We start from the raw sequence: 18,288 nt of genomic DNA, 5'->3' as shown, positions 1-18,288 counted from the left end.
TTCCGGAAAGAAAAATATAAAGTACAGAACATGCAGGTAATGTCTTGAGATATTGACCAGGATGATTCCCTGTAGGCTAAGCTTCATAGTTGTCAAGAAATATGGTTGCTGTCATCTTCACTTAAATCGACGAAGATGAGAGTTATTCTGGGTTCTGCAAAACAAGGCTTATAGGGAACCCACCTGGTAGACATATCGAGAGAAATGCTTCATCATTTTCCGCTCGGATTTCTTCAAGTATAGATAGTATTTTAGTCGACTTGTGTAAAGGATCTAACTGATATGAATGTGTATGATATCTTGATTGATTGAGCTGATTTATCTTGCTTTGTTTTCCTGCCACTTTGTTAGTCGCGAAGATGAGGATGAATGATGATAAGATGAAATTGATGAGAAGAATATCCCAAACACAAATGAACAGAACACAGTCCCACAAAGGATTATGCTGGCCGTAGGTGCAGACGCTAGAGCCTCGTTGGTATACAAAATTGCACTTTCCGGGGTGTACTACGCGGAAATCAGGTGGATTTTTTACATCCCTTGTACATACGATATTTGAATAATGTTGAAGTTCAATTACTACATGGTTTATAATGTTATTTAGACATGCAAGAACATACCAAAGACGATATTATAGATTCCGTTTCAAGTTCTTATACAATTAGATTCATAAAATAAATTTTCTTCAAGATTTAACTTTTTTTTTTATTTACGTAAAGTTTCAGATACAGTGCTGAAAGACCATTTTATACTGAAATTGTGCAACAAGAAAACAAAAACAACAACAACAATACAAGACAATACAATATGACAGAAAAGAATGTTGCACATACATTTTTAGCGATTGTCGGAAACTGCGTTCTGACAAGAAAATATCAATATTTACAGGCAGGTTATTATATAGGGGGGAAGCCTATAGAAAAGAGACAGCTGTAGAAGCGAGAGCTTTTTAGTGGGACTGTAAGAGAACTTTACGTTGTGGGTTGGCCGTGTGGGGACTTGTAGTTGAAGTTGATTGACTAGGAATTCGGTTTTAATTTTGCCATTAATGATTTTATGCAAAACTTTAATGTCTGCTAGTTCGTGACGAGTGTGTGGTGACTGGATATTCAAAATGGACATAATATCTGTTTTATGGAGGTGTCTGAGAGAAGGTATTCTATAGCGAGCAATGGCGACAATTTTTTTAAAACAAATAGAGCAAGGGAAGAATATCATAATTTGTTGTTTAGCTATAGTTAAACTTCGTGATATCTATCATCGTGAGGTAGTAATTTTATTTTAACAGAAGAATATTATCTTTGTCGAAATAATATATATATATATATTTCTCTTTTCACTCACTAAGACGAAGACGCTCCTCTTGGCGCTCGACAATCTTATTCACGAGTTGTCAATGGAAACATCGCACGACAAGGTACGTCAGTCATTCATTTACTTCTATTTATAGAGTCATTTTGAATATTTGTGTGTTTGTGTGTGTTTAGAACAAATGTCTTTCTAATTAATAAGATGATTGTGAAAAAGATGGCGTATTGGTTCAATAAGCAAGATTGTTCGCTAGATTGAATCGAGTTGTGTTTGAATTTAATTGAAGGACTTGTGTAGTAAGACTAAGTAGTGTTTAGATTATAATCTATTGTGAAAGAAAAGGCAATTGATTGATAATAATCAAATCAATTACAATTAAAAACGTTCAATATCCCTTTGGATTGTATAGATATGTGCTTTAACTGTCTCATTTATTTATCATAATGGATCAAAAGGGAATTGTTGAGGACGAACATAGTGCGATATGCAATAATACTATAACCAGTGATAATATGGATATAATATCATCTGATTCAAAACATGAAGAAAATGATGGAAATGATGTTATGGATACTTCACACAATGTAAATGGGCCGAATAAAAGAAAAAAACAATACAACACAAAATGAAATGGCTATCAAAAGTTCTAGGATGGAACACACTTCCAATCATGAAGACAAAATATACCAATATGACAAAGGTGCCAACGAGCCCTATTTAGTGATACTAGAAAGTGGAAACCAACAGTTAGGAAATTTGCATCCAGTTAAAGTTGGATATATGTTGATGGATAATAATGTGAAAGTAAAGTATGTAGATCAAAGTGGACGAAATAGAGTTCGAGCATTATTCAACACGTCACAAGAAGCTAATAACTTTGTGAAAAATAAAGTGTTATTGGACAAGTTAGGAGTAAATGCCAGAATTCCTAAATCTTTAGTGGAGAAGGAAGGCCTTGTATTTGGAATACCCACAGAGTTTGAAATGCAGTATTTGGAAAGCAGTATAGAAAGCCCAGTGCTAGTGACTAAGATGGAAAGAATGAAGAAGAAAATATGGTGCAATGATGGGTCATTTAAGCTTGAACCTACTCAAGTCTTATGTGTGACTTTTAAGGGGACAGTTTAACCACAATACATAGCAGTTGGAAAACAAATAGTTGAGATAGTGCCACGTGTGAAACCAGTGTTGCAATGTAATAGATGTTTCAGATTTGCCCACACAGATCAACAGTGCAAGGGTAAAAAATTGTGTTATAAATGTGGCCAAGATTATCACGAAGGAAACTGCGAAATGAGTGAAACATGTATAAACTGCAAAGGAGATCATAATGCTTGCAACAAAATGTGCTCAAAATATCAGGATGAAAAGCAAATTCAAATTATTATGGCCGAGAAAAAGATCTCATATTTTAAAGCAAAAGGTATGGTGACGGGAAATAATTCAAGAAATATATCATGTGAACAAAAAATTAAATTATTTAGGGATCAATTTCAACATGAAACTGTTCGAAGAAATGGATTGGAATTCCCTCCCATCAAAAAGAGTTATGTGAATGAGAAGAATGCACCAACAAGTGATAGTTGCAAGGAAGGGAGCGAGCGTTATTGTGCGAGTTCTGTAACTCAAATGGCGGAACAAAAGAAAATATCGAAAGAGAATAATGGTCAAAAAATGAGAGTACAATACAACTAAGTTGTTACATCACCTCCAAAGAAGATTATGAAGACGGCTACAAGACGTATTGTACAACTCCCACGGGAAAACAAAAAGGATGTGAATGTAGATTCTTCATCCTCATCAGACACAGAAAAAGATCAAACAAAATACAAATATCCAGTATATTTGAGAGAATCCCCTTTTAGTAAGCAAGGACAAAATATGGACAATATAAATTGCAGAAGCTATTCAGATCGTAAATCAGTTTCTTGTAGACAAAAGGAAATATACCAGTCATTGTTGGACCTTTTACCAAACATGATTGAATCAGTTCGTGATTTAAATGATTCCAGGAAGAAACAGAAGATCTTAATTTCAATGCAACAAATTATAAGAAAGATAATTGCAATATTATCAGAAAGCTAAACTTGTAAAAGGGGAAAAATAGGTATGTCTTTTATAGTGCAATGGAATATAAATTCATTTACAGCTAGAAGATTAGAATTATTACAAATTATAGATGAGCATCATCCAGGTATATTGAGTTTGTCCGAATTTCGTGGTAGACAGCATCAATATTATCAAATACCTAATTACGAGTTAATATCTAATTTACATACTAAAGATACAAGAGGTGTAGGTTTATATATACATGAAAGTATAAAATTTAAGATAGTAACATTACCAGAATCATTAGGGTTGATAAAATTATTTAATGTAGAATTAATAGCAGTGAAAATAAAATGAACACATTAGAGTGTGCAATAGTATCAATTTATATTCCATCGAGTTATACGTAAATCTCAACATATAAAGTAACATACTTTAATGAATTATTATATTATGTCCAGGATAATGTCATTATCACAGGTGATATGAATGCTCATCATGAAGTATGGGATTGTAACTATACAGATGCATTAGGATGTAGTATTTTGGACTGGGTTGATGATCGATCATTGCATTTCAGGAACGATGGGTCAGCTACTCATTATCCATGGAATGGTAAATCACCAACAGCCATAGATTTAACTATTGTGTCAAATAATATAATAAATAAATTGTTTTGGGAAGTACATTTTTTGAATAGGGGTAGTGATCATTTGCCAATTTTCATTACAGTGTTAAATGATGCACATTCAGTACCTAAAATATATTCATTACCAATTAGAAGGTGGCAGGTTAAAAACATTGATTGGGAATTATATTCTGTAATTTTGGACTCTTATATCTCAATGGAAGATATTAAACAGGAACAAAATATAACGTGTGAACGCTATTTACAATTAACAACGTATGCAATGGATATTGTAGCTAAACGGAAGAAAATTAATAATAAAAACAACTTTCCTACTATAAGTTGGTGGAATGGTGAGTGTCAAGATGCAAAAGAAGAAAGAATAAGATTGTCTGAAATATTTGCTGAACAACCGTTCCCAAATAATTGGATAAATTTAAAACAAGCAATAGCTAATGCAAAACGTATATTTAATAAAGCAAAAAGGCAAGCATGGGAAGAATTCTGTGAATCATTATCACCATTTGTTAAAACAAACACAATTTGTAAAAAAAAAAAATATCTTAGGAAAGGACATAAAACTAGATTTTCATCTATAACAACAATTTGGTAAGAAAATTTTGAAAGCAAGTTTACACCTCGTTACGTAAGAAATAAAAAAAACCGAGATTATAAATAATATAAATTACAGTGATGAATTTTATTCGGAAATAACATTGCAAGAATTAAGAGAAACCCTAAATAATATAAAATCAACTGCCCCAGGATACGATGGAATAACATATGAAATGATAGGACATCAATCGGATAATGCATTAAATGTACTTGTAAATATTTATAATAATATTCTGAGAAGTGGAAATGTACCACAAAACTGGAAAACACATGTGATACTACCTATAAGTAAACCAAATAAAGATCCAAAAGAAGCTGAATCATATCGACCTATTACGTTGGCTCCTACAATTGAAAATATATTTGAAAGATTATTACTAAAAAGATTAGAGTGGTATTTTGAGAAAGAACAATATTTTTATCCAAATCAGTTTGGTTTTAGGATAAACAAGGGTTGTATTGATACATTAGCAACATTAACTTTGCATGTTCAAAATGCAATGTATAAGGAACAATATACGTTTGCTCACTTTATAGATATACAAGGTGCATATGATAGCGTTGATCCTCATATATTAATTGATATGTTAAATCAGACAAATAATCCGAAAATAATTATGAAGATAATATGGAATTTGATGAAATAGGAAGATATTGTTTTGGTTTCAGGATACACTTAGTGGGCCCCGTACCACTTTACAAGGATTACCTCAGTGAAGCCCACTCAGTCCATTATTATTTAATATATATATGAGGGGAATATTTCAATTTCATAATTGTACAATAAAAATAATTCAGTATGCAGACGATTTGTGTATATTAGGATCATTTTGTAATCCATATGAAGGTATTCAGAAAATAGAAAATAATTTTATGAAGTGAAATGTTGGCTAGAGGGAATGAAGTTTATCATATCAGAGAACAAGTCAGCAGCTGTATGTTTTAATAACAAAAGTGAACATAAATTTCCAAATACGTTGACACAAATTGCTGTTATTCCATTTCAAAATAAAATAAAATATTTAGGAATTAATTTTGATAGAAAATTGATGTGGATGGATCATATAAGGTATTTACAAGCTAAAGGTGAAAAAATTTTCAGCATGCTAAAGATTTTAGCAAATACTAATTGGGGTGCTCACCCAAGAATAATGCTGTTATTTTACAAAAACTTTTTTAGGCCTAAGTTAGAATATGGATGCAGCATATATGGAAATGCTACAGAAAGAATTCTATGCAAGATAGATAGTTTAGAAGGAAAGTCTTGAGGAGATCATTGGGACTCATGAATTCAGCTCCCAATGTTGGAGTTTATTTAGAATCCATAGAGAAACCTTTTAAGTATAGATGCAAATGGATTACTAATACATTTGTTTTCAAGTGCCGGGAAACACAAGAACACCCAGTAAATAAACTTATGCAAGACCAATGGATTTTATATCAAGAGAACAAAATAAAGGGACAATATTCAAGTTTCCTACAATGTAAAATAGAATTTCGAGATTTATTTTCAACAATACTAACGCATAGCAAACATCCAATTTATGAAATTTCATATGACCAAATACCAGTAAGAAATGTTTCATTAACAAGTTATACAAATATTCAATCATATTTACAAAATTGGGAGAATGATAGATTCATATACACAGATGCATCAAAAAATAAAGAAGAAGTAGGATGTGCTTTTATTGACTCTTCTAATGGAAATTTTAAAATTTTAGACTACCTGGAGAGTGTTCTATTTTCTCGGCAGAAGCATATGGAATATATCATGCATTGATGCACATCAATAACATTCCAGAAAAAAGGATACTAATATTAACAGATGCTAAAAGTGTTTTATACAGTGTACAATCGTCATATAAAAAGTTATATAAGGCATCAGCATTGGTGCTTTACGTAATAAGATTATATGATAAGTTAACCACAGAGGGAAGGACAATTCATTTTGCATATATACCAGCACATTCAGGGTTCCATTATAATGAAGTGGCAGATAAAAATGCTAAAAAAGAAAGAATAATGGATCACAGAACGAATATACGTATTATTATCATATACAGATATGTTACCAAGAGTTAAAAACAAAATTCAACAAGATTAGGAGATATGGGTCCAACAAAAATTTACATATATGGGTCATTCATATAAAAATGTACTAAATTTAAACAATAAGACTCCGTGGTTTTATACAATTAATATACCCAGAAAGTTTTTAGTTTTAATACTAAGATTGAGATCAGGTTACATACGTTTAAATCACCATTTATATAAAATTAATGTAGTTAATTCACCTATGTGCAAGTGCAATCTAGACCAGGAAGATGCTAATCAAGTTATATTTCAATGTCCACTTTATACCACTCAAAGGGAGATCTTATTCAAGAATTTAATAAAAAAAGGAATACCTCTCCCAACTTCTTTAGCCTCTTTAATATCGTCACCAGATGTAACACTTGTATTTATAATTTTTAGATTTTTTCATGATATTAATATAGAAATATATAAATTGTAAATATTCAAAATGTGTAACATGATATAGTCACCAGATATAACAATTGTATTTATAATCAATTTTAGATTTTGCATGATATGATGTATATGAAAACTGTATATATATTCAAAATTTGTAATTTGATGTAACAGTATCATATATGACATATTTTTAGGACACTTCGTGTAGAGCTGGTACTCGTATAACAGCTAAAACCAATAAAGTATGAATGAATGTGTGTTTATATATATATATATATATATATATATATATATATATATATATATATAGTGTTTTCTGAGAAGAAAGGTTCCGGTATTCTTCAAGTTGGTTTAGTATTGTGTTCATCATAAGAACTATTCAAAATATTGTGGCATGTCCATAAATGATCGTGCATTCATGCACTTAGGCATCCACATTTCTTTCGTTAAAAAAGTTATGGGTTTTAATCTTTATACTGTTTTTTTCATTCAATTCATTTTTTTTTATTGAAATGCGAGGTTTAGTCTACCACCTAACCCTACTTGTACTACATACTTAAGACATAACAAACAAAGAAGGAAAAAGACACACAAAAAGACACACTAAACTGAGAACAAAAGCTCGCTTGGTCACAAAATAAAAGAAAGAAAGAGAAGAAATTCACAGATACACAGAAATGAAGAGACACGATTGTGCTTGGTGTCATTAAAGTAAATACAAATTAAGATTAATATATTGTATGTATAAATTTCTTAATGTCGTCCCTACATTAGATAACTTTCGGAAATTGTGAGCCATGGACAAACTTAAGAACAATATTTCTTAATTGTTAAACGCAACATATATAATATGTTATATATAACATAACTTCTACAATACACTTTGCTAATTGCAGTTAAAATTTGAATTTATTTTGTGTATTTTATGTAGGGATGTTTTCTGTAATTGAGAAAGCTACTGACAAGTGATAACATATGACTCCTTAGATTTCATGTAAGGATCATTCCATGCCAAATCAACCGAGGTCTGATACAGTGGTAGTACCAGTAAAGTTGACTAAAACTGCAAAATTTCAGAATTTTTTCGGCTTTTTTATTTTAGTTATTGATTTTCAAAGAAGCAAAAATCCAAAAATTTGATGACACTTTGAAATATTTACAAAGCTGTAGATCAAAAACCATTTGACCTAGAGAGCTCAAATTGGTGTCATTCTCTTTTGCTTTTAATGGGCTTTAATTTTAAATGCAACGTCAGTGTGATATTTGAATTTTGTAGTTTTTAAAAAAACTTGAAACGAAGTTTTTTTTGAAAATCTCAAAAAGACTAGTTTTATTTTTTAAATATATATATATATATATATATATATATATATATATATATATATATATATATATATGATTTGAAGACATCAATTGACTATTTGTGTGCAATATTTCATAATGGGACAGAAATGGGTTCCTATCGAAATTAAATTTTTGTATTGCAAAATTTGCTAAATTTGTTGACTTTCATGTTATAACCACAACTATGTGCTGAGTGGTTGATGTTGAAGCCTTCATATTTTATAATTTTTGGACTACAAATAACATGAAAATACCTAAATTTATCACTTTTAATATTAGGTAAGCAAATTGAAAAATGTACGAGGGGAAGTCATTATATAACAGGAATCTTACTCTAAACTTCCTGGAGATTTATGCACAACGAAAATTTGTGTTTCGCCACTCAAAAAGGTTCCTTAGCAACACGCCATAAAGTTGTTGTGACGATCGAGCAGTATGCACCTGCGCAGTAGCTCGTACAGCATGGCCGCTCCACTGTTGACTTGCACCGTAGAAGAGCAACGAAGTGTTATTAGTTTTTTGTGGTCAGAGGGAGTGAAATCTTTTGATATCTACAGCAGAATGAAGGTTTAGTACGGAGGCAATTGTTTAATTCAGGGGAGAGTGTCTGAATGTGTGGAAAGATTTAAAGACCGAAGACGAAATGTCAGTGATGAACACCGGAGTGGGAGGCCAGTTTGCGTGGCAACTAAGGCAGTGAAACTGAAACAGCAGATCGATCAGCGAATCTGTTCATTTAGTACACTCTTCCGTGACTTAAACAATTGTCTTCGTACTGAACCTTCATTCAGCAGTAGATTTCAGCACAGGCGTGCGCAGGCCCTCTATTAGGGGAAAGAAAGCCTTGATGAAATTTCATTTGGAGAACGAAAAACTCGATTCATCTTACTGTTTTATTGTATTGATGGGTATGGAACAGGGGCGTATATAGAGTGTGTCCGGAACAAATTAAAATCACTGTATTTTAGTAGGACACTATACCCGGTTCTAAATAATCTTTTGAGGCTCGAATCATCATTTGAGGCTCGTCGTAGCCTTTTATGATGTATATTTTGAGGGCACAGAGTTGGCAACACTGTGGGCTCTTACTGTAGCTTTTTATGAGGGGGGCCCATTGCCCCCTGTTTACATCTGGCAACACTACCGTAGATTTTTTGACAGTGTTGTTAACCTACTGGGTTTTTCACTGTAAACTTTCATTAAAGGGCCTGAGGGGTCCATGTACTTTTTATGTCTGGCAACACTGTTGGGGGCCTAGTGTTGGCGACCTGTGGGCTCTTACTGTAGCCTTTTATGAGGGGGACCTATTGTCCCCTTTTTACATTTGGCAACTCTATTGGATGTTTCTTCTTTGAGGCTTGGGTTTTGCCAACCCATCCGAAGAAAATTCCACTATATGATTTTTCACTGGCTAAGCTAACCTACAAATAGAAATTGGCAACACCGACGAGCATCAAATGATGATTTCGAGCCTCAAATGATGATTCGAGCCTCAAATGATGATTCGAGCCTCAAATGATAATTCGAGCCTCAAATGATGATTTCGAGCCTCGTCGGTGTTGCCAACCCACTCTACAAAAATTCCACTATATGATATTTTGAAGCTTTTCACGGTGTATGTTAACCTCACAAGCAGTGTTGCCAACTCGGGGCGAGGCGTAGCTTTTTATGGTGTATGTTAACCCCACCAGCAGTGTTTCCAACTCGTCGTAGCCTTTCACGGTGTATAATTTTTAGCTTTTTTTTTTGTGTGTGTGTGTGTGTGTGTGTGTGTGTGTGTGTGTGTGTGTGTGTGTGTGTGTACATGTGCCCGGGCGAGATGTAACTTTTCACGGTGTATGTTAACCTCACTAGCAGTGTTTCCTACTAGCAGTGTTTCCAACTTGTCGTAGCCTTTCACGGTGTATAATTTTTTTAGCTTTTTGTGTGTGTGTGAGTGTACGTGTGCCCGAACAAAACGTAGCTTTTCATGATGTGCTTTTGATAATGTATGTTAACTTCACTGGCAGTGTTGCCAACTCGCTCTACAAAACACTAAACTCGCTGAAATTGGCTTGCTCGAAACGAATCGCTAAATATAAAATAAAATAACAATGCCTATGAACCTGTTTGGCTTCAGGAAGCAGGCTATGGAGGCATCTGCTCAAAGCGCACCGTCGCCACCTGCAAGCTGGGACCTGTTACCCTCCCTATTATCTAAACTCAACGGTTTGTTGATTATACACTTGAATAGCATCCTGACCCAGTACGACGAGGATGTGGGCAAGACTTTCTACATATTCAACAACAACTTGAATTATTACCAATTCCCCATCTCCGGCAAACTGCAGTTTGACATGAATCCCGAGAATAAAGGAGAGGCCAAAATTTCCTCCGGCAAGAACATCTATCGCATCAAACACGATAGGATGAACAGTACCACCACGTACGATGTATCTGCTGGCGATCGCCTGTACATAGAGCTCTTGGACGACTACGACAAACTTATCCCTCTTTTCATAGAAATGAAAATTAGCTATCCTATAATAAATAACAATAATGCCTAACGATATTTTTGGCCATACGAAACGCGACGACCATGGCGACGAGCTTCTCATGCTCGACGTCAGGGTCAAGAAGCTGCGAAGCGATCTGCCGGCCCTCCAGTCCACGCTCAACTCCAGCCTCCAGTCCGAGATAGCCAGCTTGCAGTCTCAGTGCTTGGACCCTGTACTCAAGATTGATGCAGAGCTAAAATCGCTGCTGCAAAAATACACCGACCTCGCGTCGATAGACAATCTCGACAAGCTGGCACTGAGTGTGGGCAATCTGCAGAACGAACTTTTGAAGCTGCAACAAACGCAAACCTCAGACGTTGAACAGCTGAAACAACGCTTGCAGGATCAAACAAGCAACATCCAGACCGAACTGCAAACTATCATCCAAAGCATTAAAACACAAGGCGACTACGATCGCGTGAACGCTAGTATTGCTAAATTGCGCGAACAGTTTCAATCTTTCGAAATCCCTACGTTGGAAAGCATCAAGGCTGAGCTTCAAACGGATGCTTTGCATGCGGCCATCAACGAAGTAAAAACTAAACTCCAAACGCTGGAGGATTTTATCAACAATCTACCGTCGTCCAGCGAACTGAACGCCATTGCCCGTAGCGTGGCCAACATCAAACTCCAACTTGAGACCTACGAGGATTTCGGGAAGCTGCAAGGCACCATAACCCATATTGAGGATGCTCTTGCTGCCATTAGAAATGATCTGGCGAACGTTCACGATGAGCTGGAAACCAAACTGCCGGGCATCAGGGATACACTGGCCAACGTCCAACAGCAAATCGCCAAACTGGAAAATCTGAATGCAGAATCCGAGTTGTCTCATTTCCATCACTTGATCGACGACATACAGACTAAGTTGGAAACCCTGCAACAATCTACCCCCACCCAGGATGACATAACGCAACTGCAAGAAGGCATACGTGCTGCTGCCGATGCCTCCGAGTTGGACGCGGTGAAAAAAGCTTTGGAATCGCTCCAAAACACGGTGGCCACCCTGCCTACCTCTCAGGAACTGAAAAGCGTGAAGAGAACTCTCAACCGAATACTCAAATCCGACGACATCAAAAACATCCAATCCGAAATTGAATCGATACGGGGGTCTGTCGCGATTTTACCTACCAACCAGAACATCACCGAGCTGCATGAATTGTTTGCGGAAATTAGAACCCAGGTCCACGACCTTGTAATACAGAGCTCCAAGTTGACGCTTGTAGAAAGCCTGCAGCAGATTATTGCCAGCGTGAAAGAGCAAATTGGGAGTATCGAGGCAAGTCAGGAATCGACTATAGCTAATTTCAGCACCCAACTACATGACTTAAATGAAAAATTCAAAAGCCTTATTGTCGATGTAAAAATCAAACCAAACTACGACACTGTTGTTCATGCTATCGAGGAACACCTGGAATCGGTGAATAGCAGATTGGAGGATGTGGAGACTGAGGTTCGAACCAACGTAAACACTCTAAATGCCAGCATCGACAATCTCAAGTCTACGATTGTCATCGAACTGTACAGCATACCAAACAGAGAGTTCTCCTCCCCTTTCAATCCAGGTTACAAACTCTACATGTTGACTCCTGCAAAAGCCTATCATCAATTTTTCCTCGCTGGCACACTTCAGTTCGTCAAGGTTTCCTACTGGTCTTTGCCTCACGCAACCCACTACCCAACCATGACCGTGACGAACATTGGCGATGAGCCTAAAATAAGAGGAGTTGAGCTGGTCGATTTCACACACCCCGAAAGTCGCGAGACTGCCTATGCCGAAGATGCCACTCAAATTATCGACATAGAAATAGGTGACAAGCTGTACATAGAAAACCCAGCATTGTCTGCAGCCAGAAATCCCATCCAGGCTATATTCTTATTTTCGCGCCATGTCTAGGCAGGGTATCGTGAACGAGCTTCATAAACCTGCACGACGAAACTACAAACGACTGGCGGTGGTGACCAAAGGCGTGGATGACCTTTGGCAGGCTGACCTTGTGGAAATGAGTAGCGGCAACCTAAAAAATTTACATAAAATCAATAAAGGATACAAGTATCTTCTTACTGTTATAGATACATTTTCAAAATTTGCGTGGGCTTTGCCCCTCAAGGCTAAAACAGGTGTGTGCGTAATGGAAGCATTCAAAACTATTTTCAATGAAAGTGGCAGGCGACCTCGATTTCTTCAAACGGATAACGGAAAAGAATTTTACAACTCGATATTTCAACAGTTTGTTCAGAAGCAAAATATTCAACATTACTCGACTTTCAGTCACATCAAAGCCAGCGTAGTAGAACGTTTTAACCGTACTCTCAAAACACGCATGTGGAAACGATTTACGCTTCAAGGTAACCACAAGTGGGTAGACGTACTTCCGGAACTCGTAAACGACTATAATCACAGTTTGCATAGCACGATACGCATGAAGCCTGCCGATGTCAGCAAGTCTGATGAGGCACGACTGATCTCTACTGTTTATTGCCCCAAGTACCGGCCCACTAACAAAAAACCGAAATTCAAAATTGGAGACCAAGTAAGAATTAGTAAATTTAAGCGCATGTTTGAAAAAGGCTTTACCAAAAACTGGAGTACAGAACTTTTCACTGTTGCTCGATTGTTACCCGGTAACCGTCACACGTATATAATAAAAGATAATCGCGACGAAATTTTGAAAGGGCGATTCTACGAGGAGGAACTCTCCAAAACAAAATACCCCAATACGTATCTTATCGAAAAAGTATTACGTAGAAAAGGTGACAAACTGTTGGTGAAATGGTTGGGACTCGAGGAAAAAAGTTGGATCGACGCAAACGAAGTGATTGTGTAACAGGTGCTTGGGATGTGGTGAGACGACTGCCAGATTTTCCCTCGGAGTGTCAGGCTAGGAAAAACGGCGAATTGTTGCCGGACAACATTCGCAGCCTTATTGTCGGACCTTCAGGGTGTGGGAAAACAACTTTACTTATTGATAATTTTCTTCTTGCTCCCGACTGGTTAGATTGGAAGAACAGGCACTTGTATGTTTTTTCCAAAAGTTTGGAGCAAGCAAAATATCAACAGCTGACAAAACTGTACGAAGGGCTGAGCATAGCTATTTTTGCCTCCGAAGTAATGCCACTAGACTGCTGCCATGAAAATTCGGTGGTGGTCTTCGACGATGTCATCCTGGAGAACCATAACGAGATTCGCAATCTTTTTACACAGGGGCGGCACAGAGGCATGGACTGCTTCTACCTTGCTCAGACCTTCTCCAAAATTCCCAAGCAGCTTCTCCGAGACAACGCTAATTTTATTTGCTTGTTTCGTCAAGACCACACCAATTTAAAACATGTTTACGATGATTATGTAGGCGGGGACATGAACTACAATCAGTTTTCCAAATTTTGCTCTTCATGCTGGAATCAAGATGATTTCGGATTCGCCACGATAGACATGACGAGGAAACCCAATGACGGAAAATACAGAAACAAAATAAACAACTTTCTAAACGTTGCGACGTTACAAGAAACGTCTTGACGTATTATAAATAACAAATGATGAAACGCAAACTCGCAGACGACAACTTGAAGCTGCGCGACTACCTGGCCAAACGCTTCAGGGGTTGGAAATCAGAGAATCGCGGAATTTACGAAGAGAAAAAGCGACAGGACCAACCTATCATCGATGCTATAAGTGGACTAGGTAAAGACATCAAAGATGTTACCGAGCAAAATAAAGATTTAATCAACGAGCTCGTGCCACTTGCTGCTCGAAATTATGCTGTGCCTACACCGATATCCAGTATTCACACTACCCCGTTCGAACTTGGAGCTGCACCTCTGAGACGTCAGGTTCTAGGCAGTACCTCTTCGGACAAGGTAGTTGAATTAGGTCCGTTGGCGAGAGATTACCTGAGCACCGGGAAATTTGAAAAGGACGAGGTGTTTGGATTGTACCCCTCTGTGGAACCTAACGAGGGTGTGGTTTGGAAAATTGGAAAGTCAAAAGTCACGTTCGAAGGTGACGACGTGAAAATTAATTTGGGCGAGAAGAACAGCTGGACTAGGTATCCTGGCACTGTGGGCCTGTGGGAACTTATCACCAAAAAGCAACCTAAAGATTACACAGACGAGGATTACCAAAGTTACACAGAAATTTTAATCATGACGGATGCCCTGTACCAAAACAACGATGCAACACAGAATCGCGTAAAATCAAGCAGTGGAGAAAAATACAGGAACCTCATCAAGCCAATATGGAACCAGCTCAAGACTGGCAGCGGTGTCAAACTCTACAATACCCTACCTAAAGAGTTTGTTTGGGTAGACGACGTAAGGAAGCTTGTAGATCGATTGCTGGTTATCGCAGGCGAAGAAAATGCAGGCAATCGCAACTTCCACAACGAGAAGGTGGGCATCATGGACATGATTAGCACCAAGCTTAGCAACTTTATTGTCAACGACAACAAAGGTATAGGTTACCGTATCAAAATCATCAACACCCTGCCTCCCAAATTCTGGAATGTGGCCGAGGGTCGAGGTCTCGTGAACGACATCATCAACAAGCTACCCTTCGAGATGCACCTACCAGGTTACCAATACTGCGGACCGGGTACTAAACTGGAACGGCGACTGGAGAGAGGAGACAAGGGGGTAAATCTGCTGGATGCTGCATGCAAGGATCACGACATTGCTTACAACACATATACGAATTTAGATGCGCGTCACGATGCTGATAGAAAATTGGAGCATGCCGCGTTCGGGAGACTCGTCAGCAGAGACGCCTCGCTGGGTGAACGGGTTGCAGCATTGGGCACGACCATTGCCATGAATACAAAACGAAAATTGGGGTGGGGGCTGTAATTAAATAACATACAGTAAAAAAATGTCTACGCATATAACAGACTTACCAACAGAAGTGTTATACAAAATATTTACATTTATTTTCGACGATAGTCACGAGGATGTTAAAAAGCTTATTGATTTAGTTAAAATAACACCACAATTTCGCTTGCCCTGTGAAATGCTACTTCTGGATCATCTGAGAAAAATAAGCGGTGTGAAATCTTCTTCTTCTCCCTATGCTTTTTTTCGGGCTGCTGATGAAAAATTGGCTGATAAGATGGACGAACTTCACGAGTGGAGACAGGGGAGGAGACGATATACAGACGACTGGTATGCTTCAAATGCTGAAACCAGCAGGATCATCGATCACCTCATCGCATTAGGCAATGCCGAAATTTTTTTCTATAAATAACACACTGTAAAAAATCTACGAGACCAAAAAAAATATTTCTTCGATATGAGTGAAAAAATTAGTGACGTCCAGGCATTAAAACAAATGCTAAATTTGTCAGTCGAATATATAAAAATTCAGGAATTGGAAGTGGACAAACCTTATGCAATAACTTCTGGTTCAATTGTTGCAACCCAGTTTGGTCCTAAAGTACGTCTGTTGCTCAACGGACAATACAGTCTATTTTTACCAGATCGATACGCTAGCATGTTATCCGACGAGAAGCTATCTATTTTAATCGAGAGTAAAACTCGAATCGTGTACAAGGGGACAAAAGAACTTCTTGGTAAGAAAACAAAGCACATAATCGAATTTGTTTAATAGCTGCAAAGTATATATAAATAACATACCGTAAAAAAATTACACGGGAGGGAAAACAAAAAATCTCTGAACATATATAAAATAACATACCGTAAAAAAAAAATACATCATGAAGGCCAAGGGCGTCGTGTACCAGATACCATATTCGAATCTGAAAACGCTGGGTGCCCTCGATGGGTTACTCACCAAGAAACAACGCGAGAAGAAACGTTCATGCTTGTCTAAAGGACACGGAATGAAATTGCTGCTCAGCACTCCACAATTGAAAAAGTTGCAGCATTCGCGGAAGCAGCAGAAGATTGGAGGTTTCATATTCAGCATTCCGGCCATCTTGGCAGCTTTGGGTGCAGTGGGCAGCTTGGCAGGAGGCAGTGCTGCCATTGCCAAAACCGTCATCGATGCAAAGAAGAACAAGGCCGAGCTGGAAGAACAGAAACGTCACAACCTGGCTATGGAGAAGAAGGGGAAAGGTGTGACCAAAAAGCGAAAAAACAACCTCGATGCTTTGAAGAAATATAAAAAAAAGAAGAAGCCCTGTCCAACTTCGATATTGAATCTCTGATCGAACTGTTGGGAATAAGGAATTTTAGGGGTGTTTTCATGTCCGATTCTCTACCCTCTGCTGTGAAGAAAAAGGAGTATGGCGTGGTCAACCTGGACAGTTACAAAAATCCTGGTACACATTGGATATGCTACCTCAAAATTGACGATGACAAAGTATTTGTTTTCGATTCGTTCGGTGGCACACCGCCTGCCAGGTTGGTGAAGTATCTCAGTGTTGCCAACCTCTACTACAATGACGAACGCATCCAGGGTTTCACCGATGTTAACTGCGGCCACCTATGCCTTTTCGTTCTCGCATACATGTCTAAAATAAATAACCCCTCAGTGGAGCATTTTCAGAAAGCATTGTGGTACCTAAAACACCATGGGAGTGTTCCATCTCACCAGCGAGACTTCGGTCTTGAAACTCGCGTTGCATGACGACATCATCTATCCTAAATCTATTGCTCTTCGTGCATTCTACAGCATGTACCTGATACCCAATGTCACGGAGCACAATAACAAAATTACTGTTGGAAATGAAAAAATAGTTATCACGCCAGGACAGTACAATCTGTCTACCTTGCAAGCCCAATTGCCAAGAAATATACTGCTATCTCAAAATTCTGTAACTCACAGAGTTGAAATTGTGTCTGCTACGGAAACAGTAGACCTAGGCACTGTTGGAGAGCTTCTGGGATTCGAGAACAACACAAAGCTCGAACCTGGCATCAAGCACATCGGTGCCAACATTCCTAAATTTCTAGCCATCGAGACTCTGAACATACATTGCAACGTGGCAGAAGGCATGATCACCAAATCCTCGGATGGCATCCCAGGCAGCCACAAGCAGACAGGTATCATCGCTACGTTCAAACCAAACTCTGAATTCATGGAACCGATTATATACACACCCTCACCACCGATATACTTCCCCATATCTCGTAATCGCATAGACAACATAGAATTGGCAGTGACAAACGAGAAGGGGGAGGTGGTGAATTTTGCCGGAGCTACTACCACCGCTGTCGTGGAGATTAACGTATAATAAATAACAATCATGGAGCAAATCGAAAGTTACGAGTTGCAGTCCTTCCCACCCAATCGTCGCACGTTCGCCAATCTCAACGAACCGAACAGGGAGATTGAATACGATGTGGACGTAGGGGATGGGTTCATTCACCCTC

General features: G+C 37.6%; 1 protein-coding gene across 5 annotated transcripts in view; it reads left to right on the top strand.

Annotated features, from left to right (window-relative positions):
* The window catches only part of LOC145997461 (trypsin-3-like), a 51,345-nt gene that overhangs the window by 13,100 nt on the left and 19,957 nt on the right, over nt 1-18,288 (top strand). For all 5 annotated transcript variants that reach the window (XM_083134534.1, XM_083134536.1, XM_083134537.1 and 2 more), the window contains exon 3: nt 1,349-1,417. In XM_083134534.1, the coding sequence (XP_082990660.1) occupies nt 1,349-1,417 (69 nt within the window). The remainder of the gene's footprint in view (nt 1-1,348; nt 1,418-18,288) is intronic.

Source organism: Lepisma saccharinum, chromosome 13, assembly GCF_977018435.1.
Source record: "Lepisma saccharinum chromosome 13, izLepSacc3.1, whole genome shotgun sequence".
Taxonomy (NCBI): Eukaryota; Metazoa; Arthropoda; class Insecta; order Zygentoma; family Lepismatidae; genus Lepisma; species Lepisma saccharinum.
The sequence above is the reverse complement of the archived record's forward strand: the minus strand, read 5'-3'. Positions and strand labels throughout refer to the sequence as shown.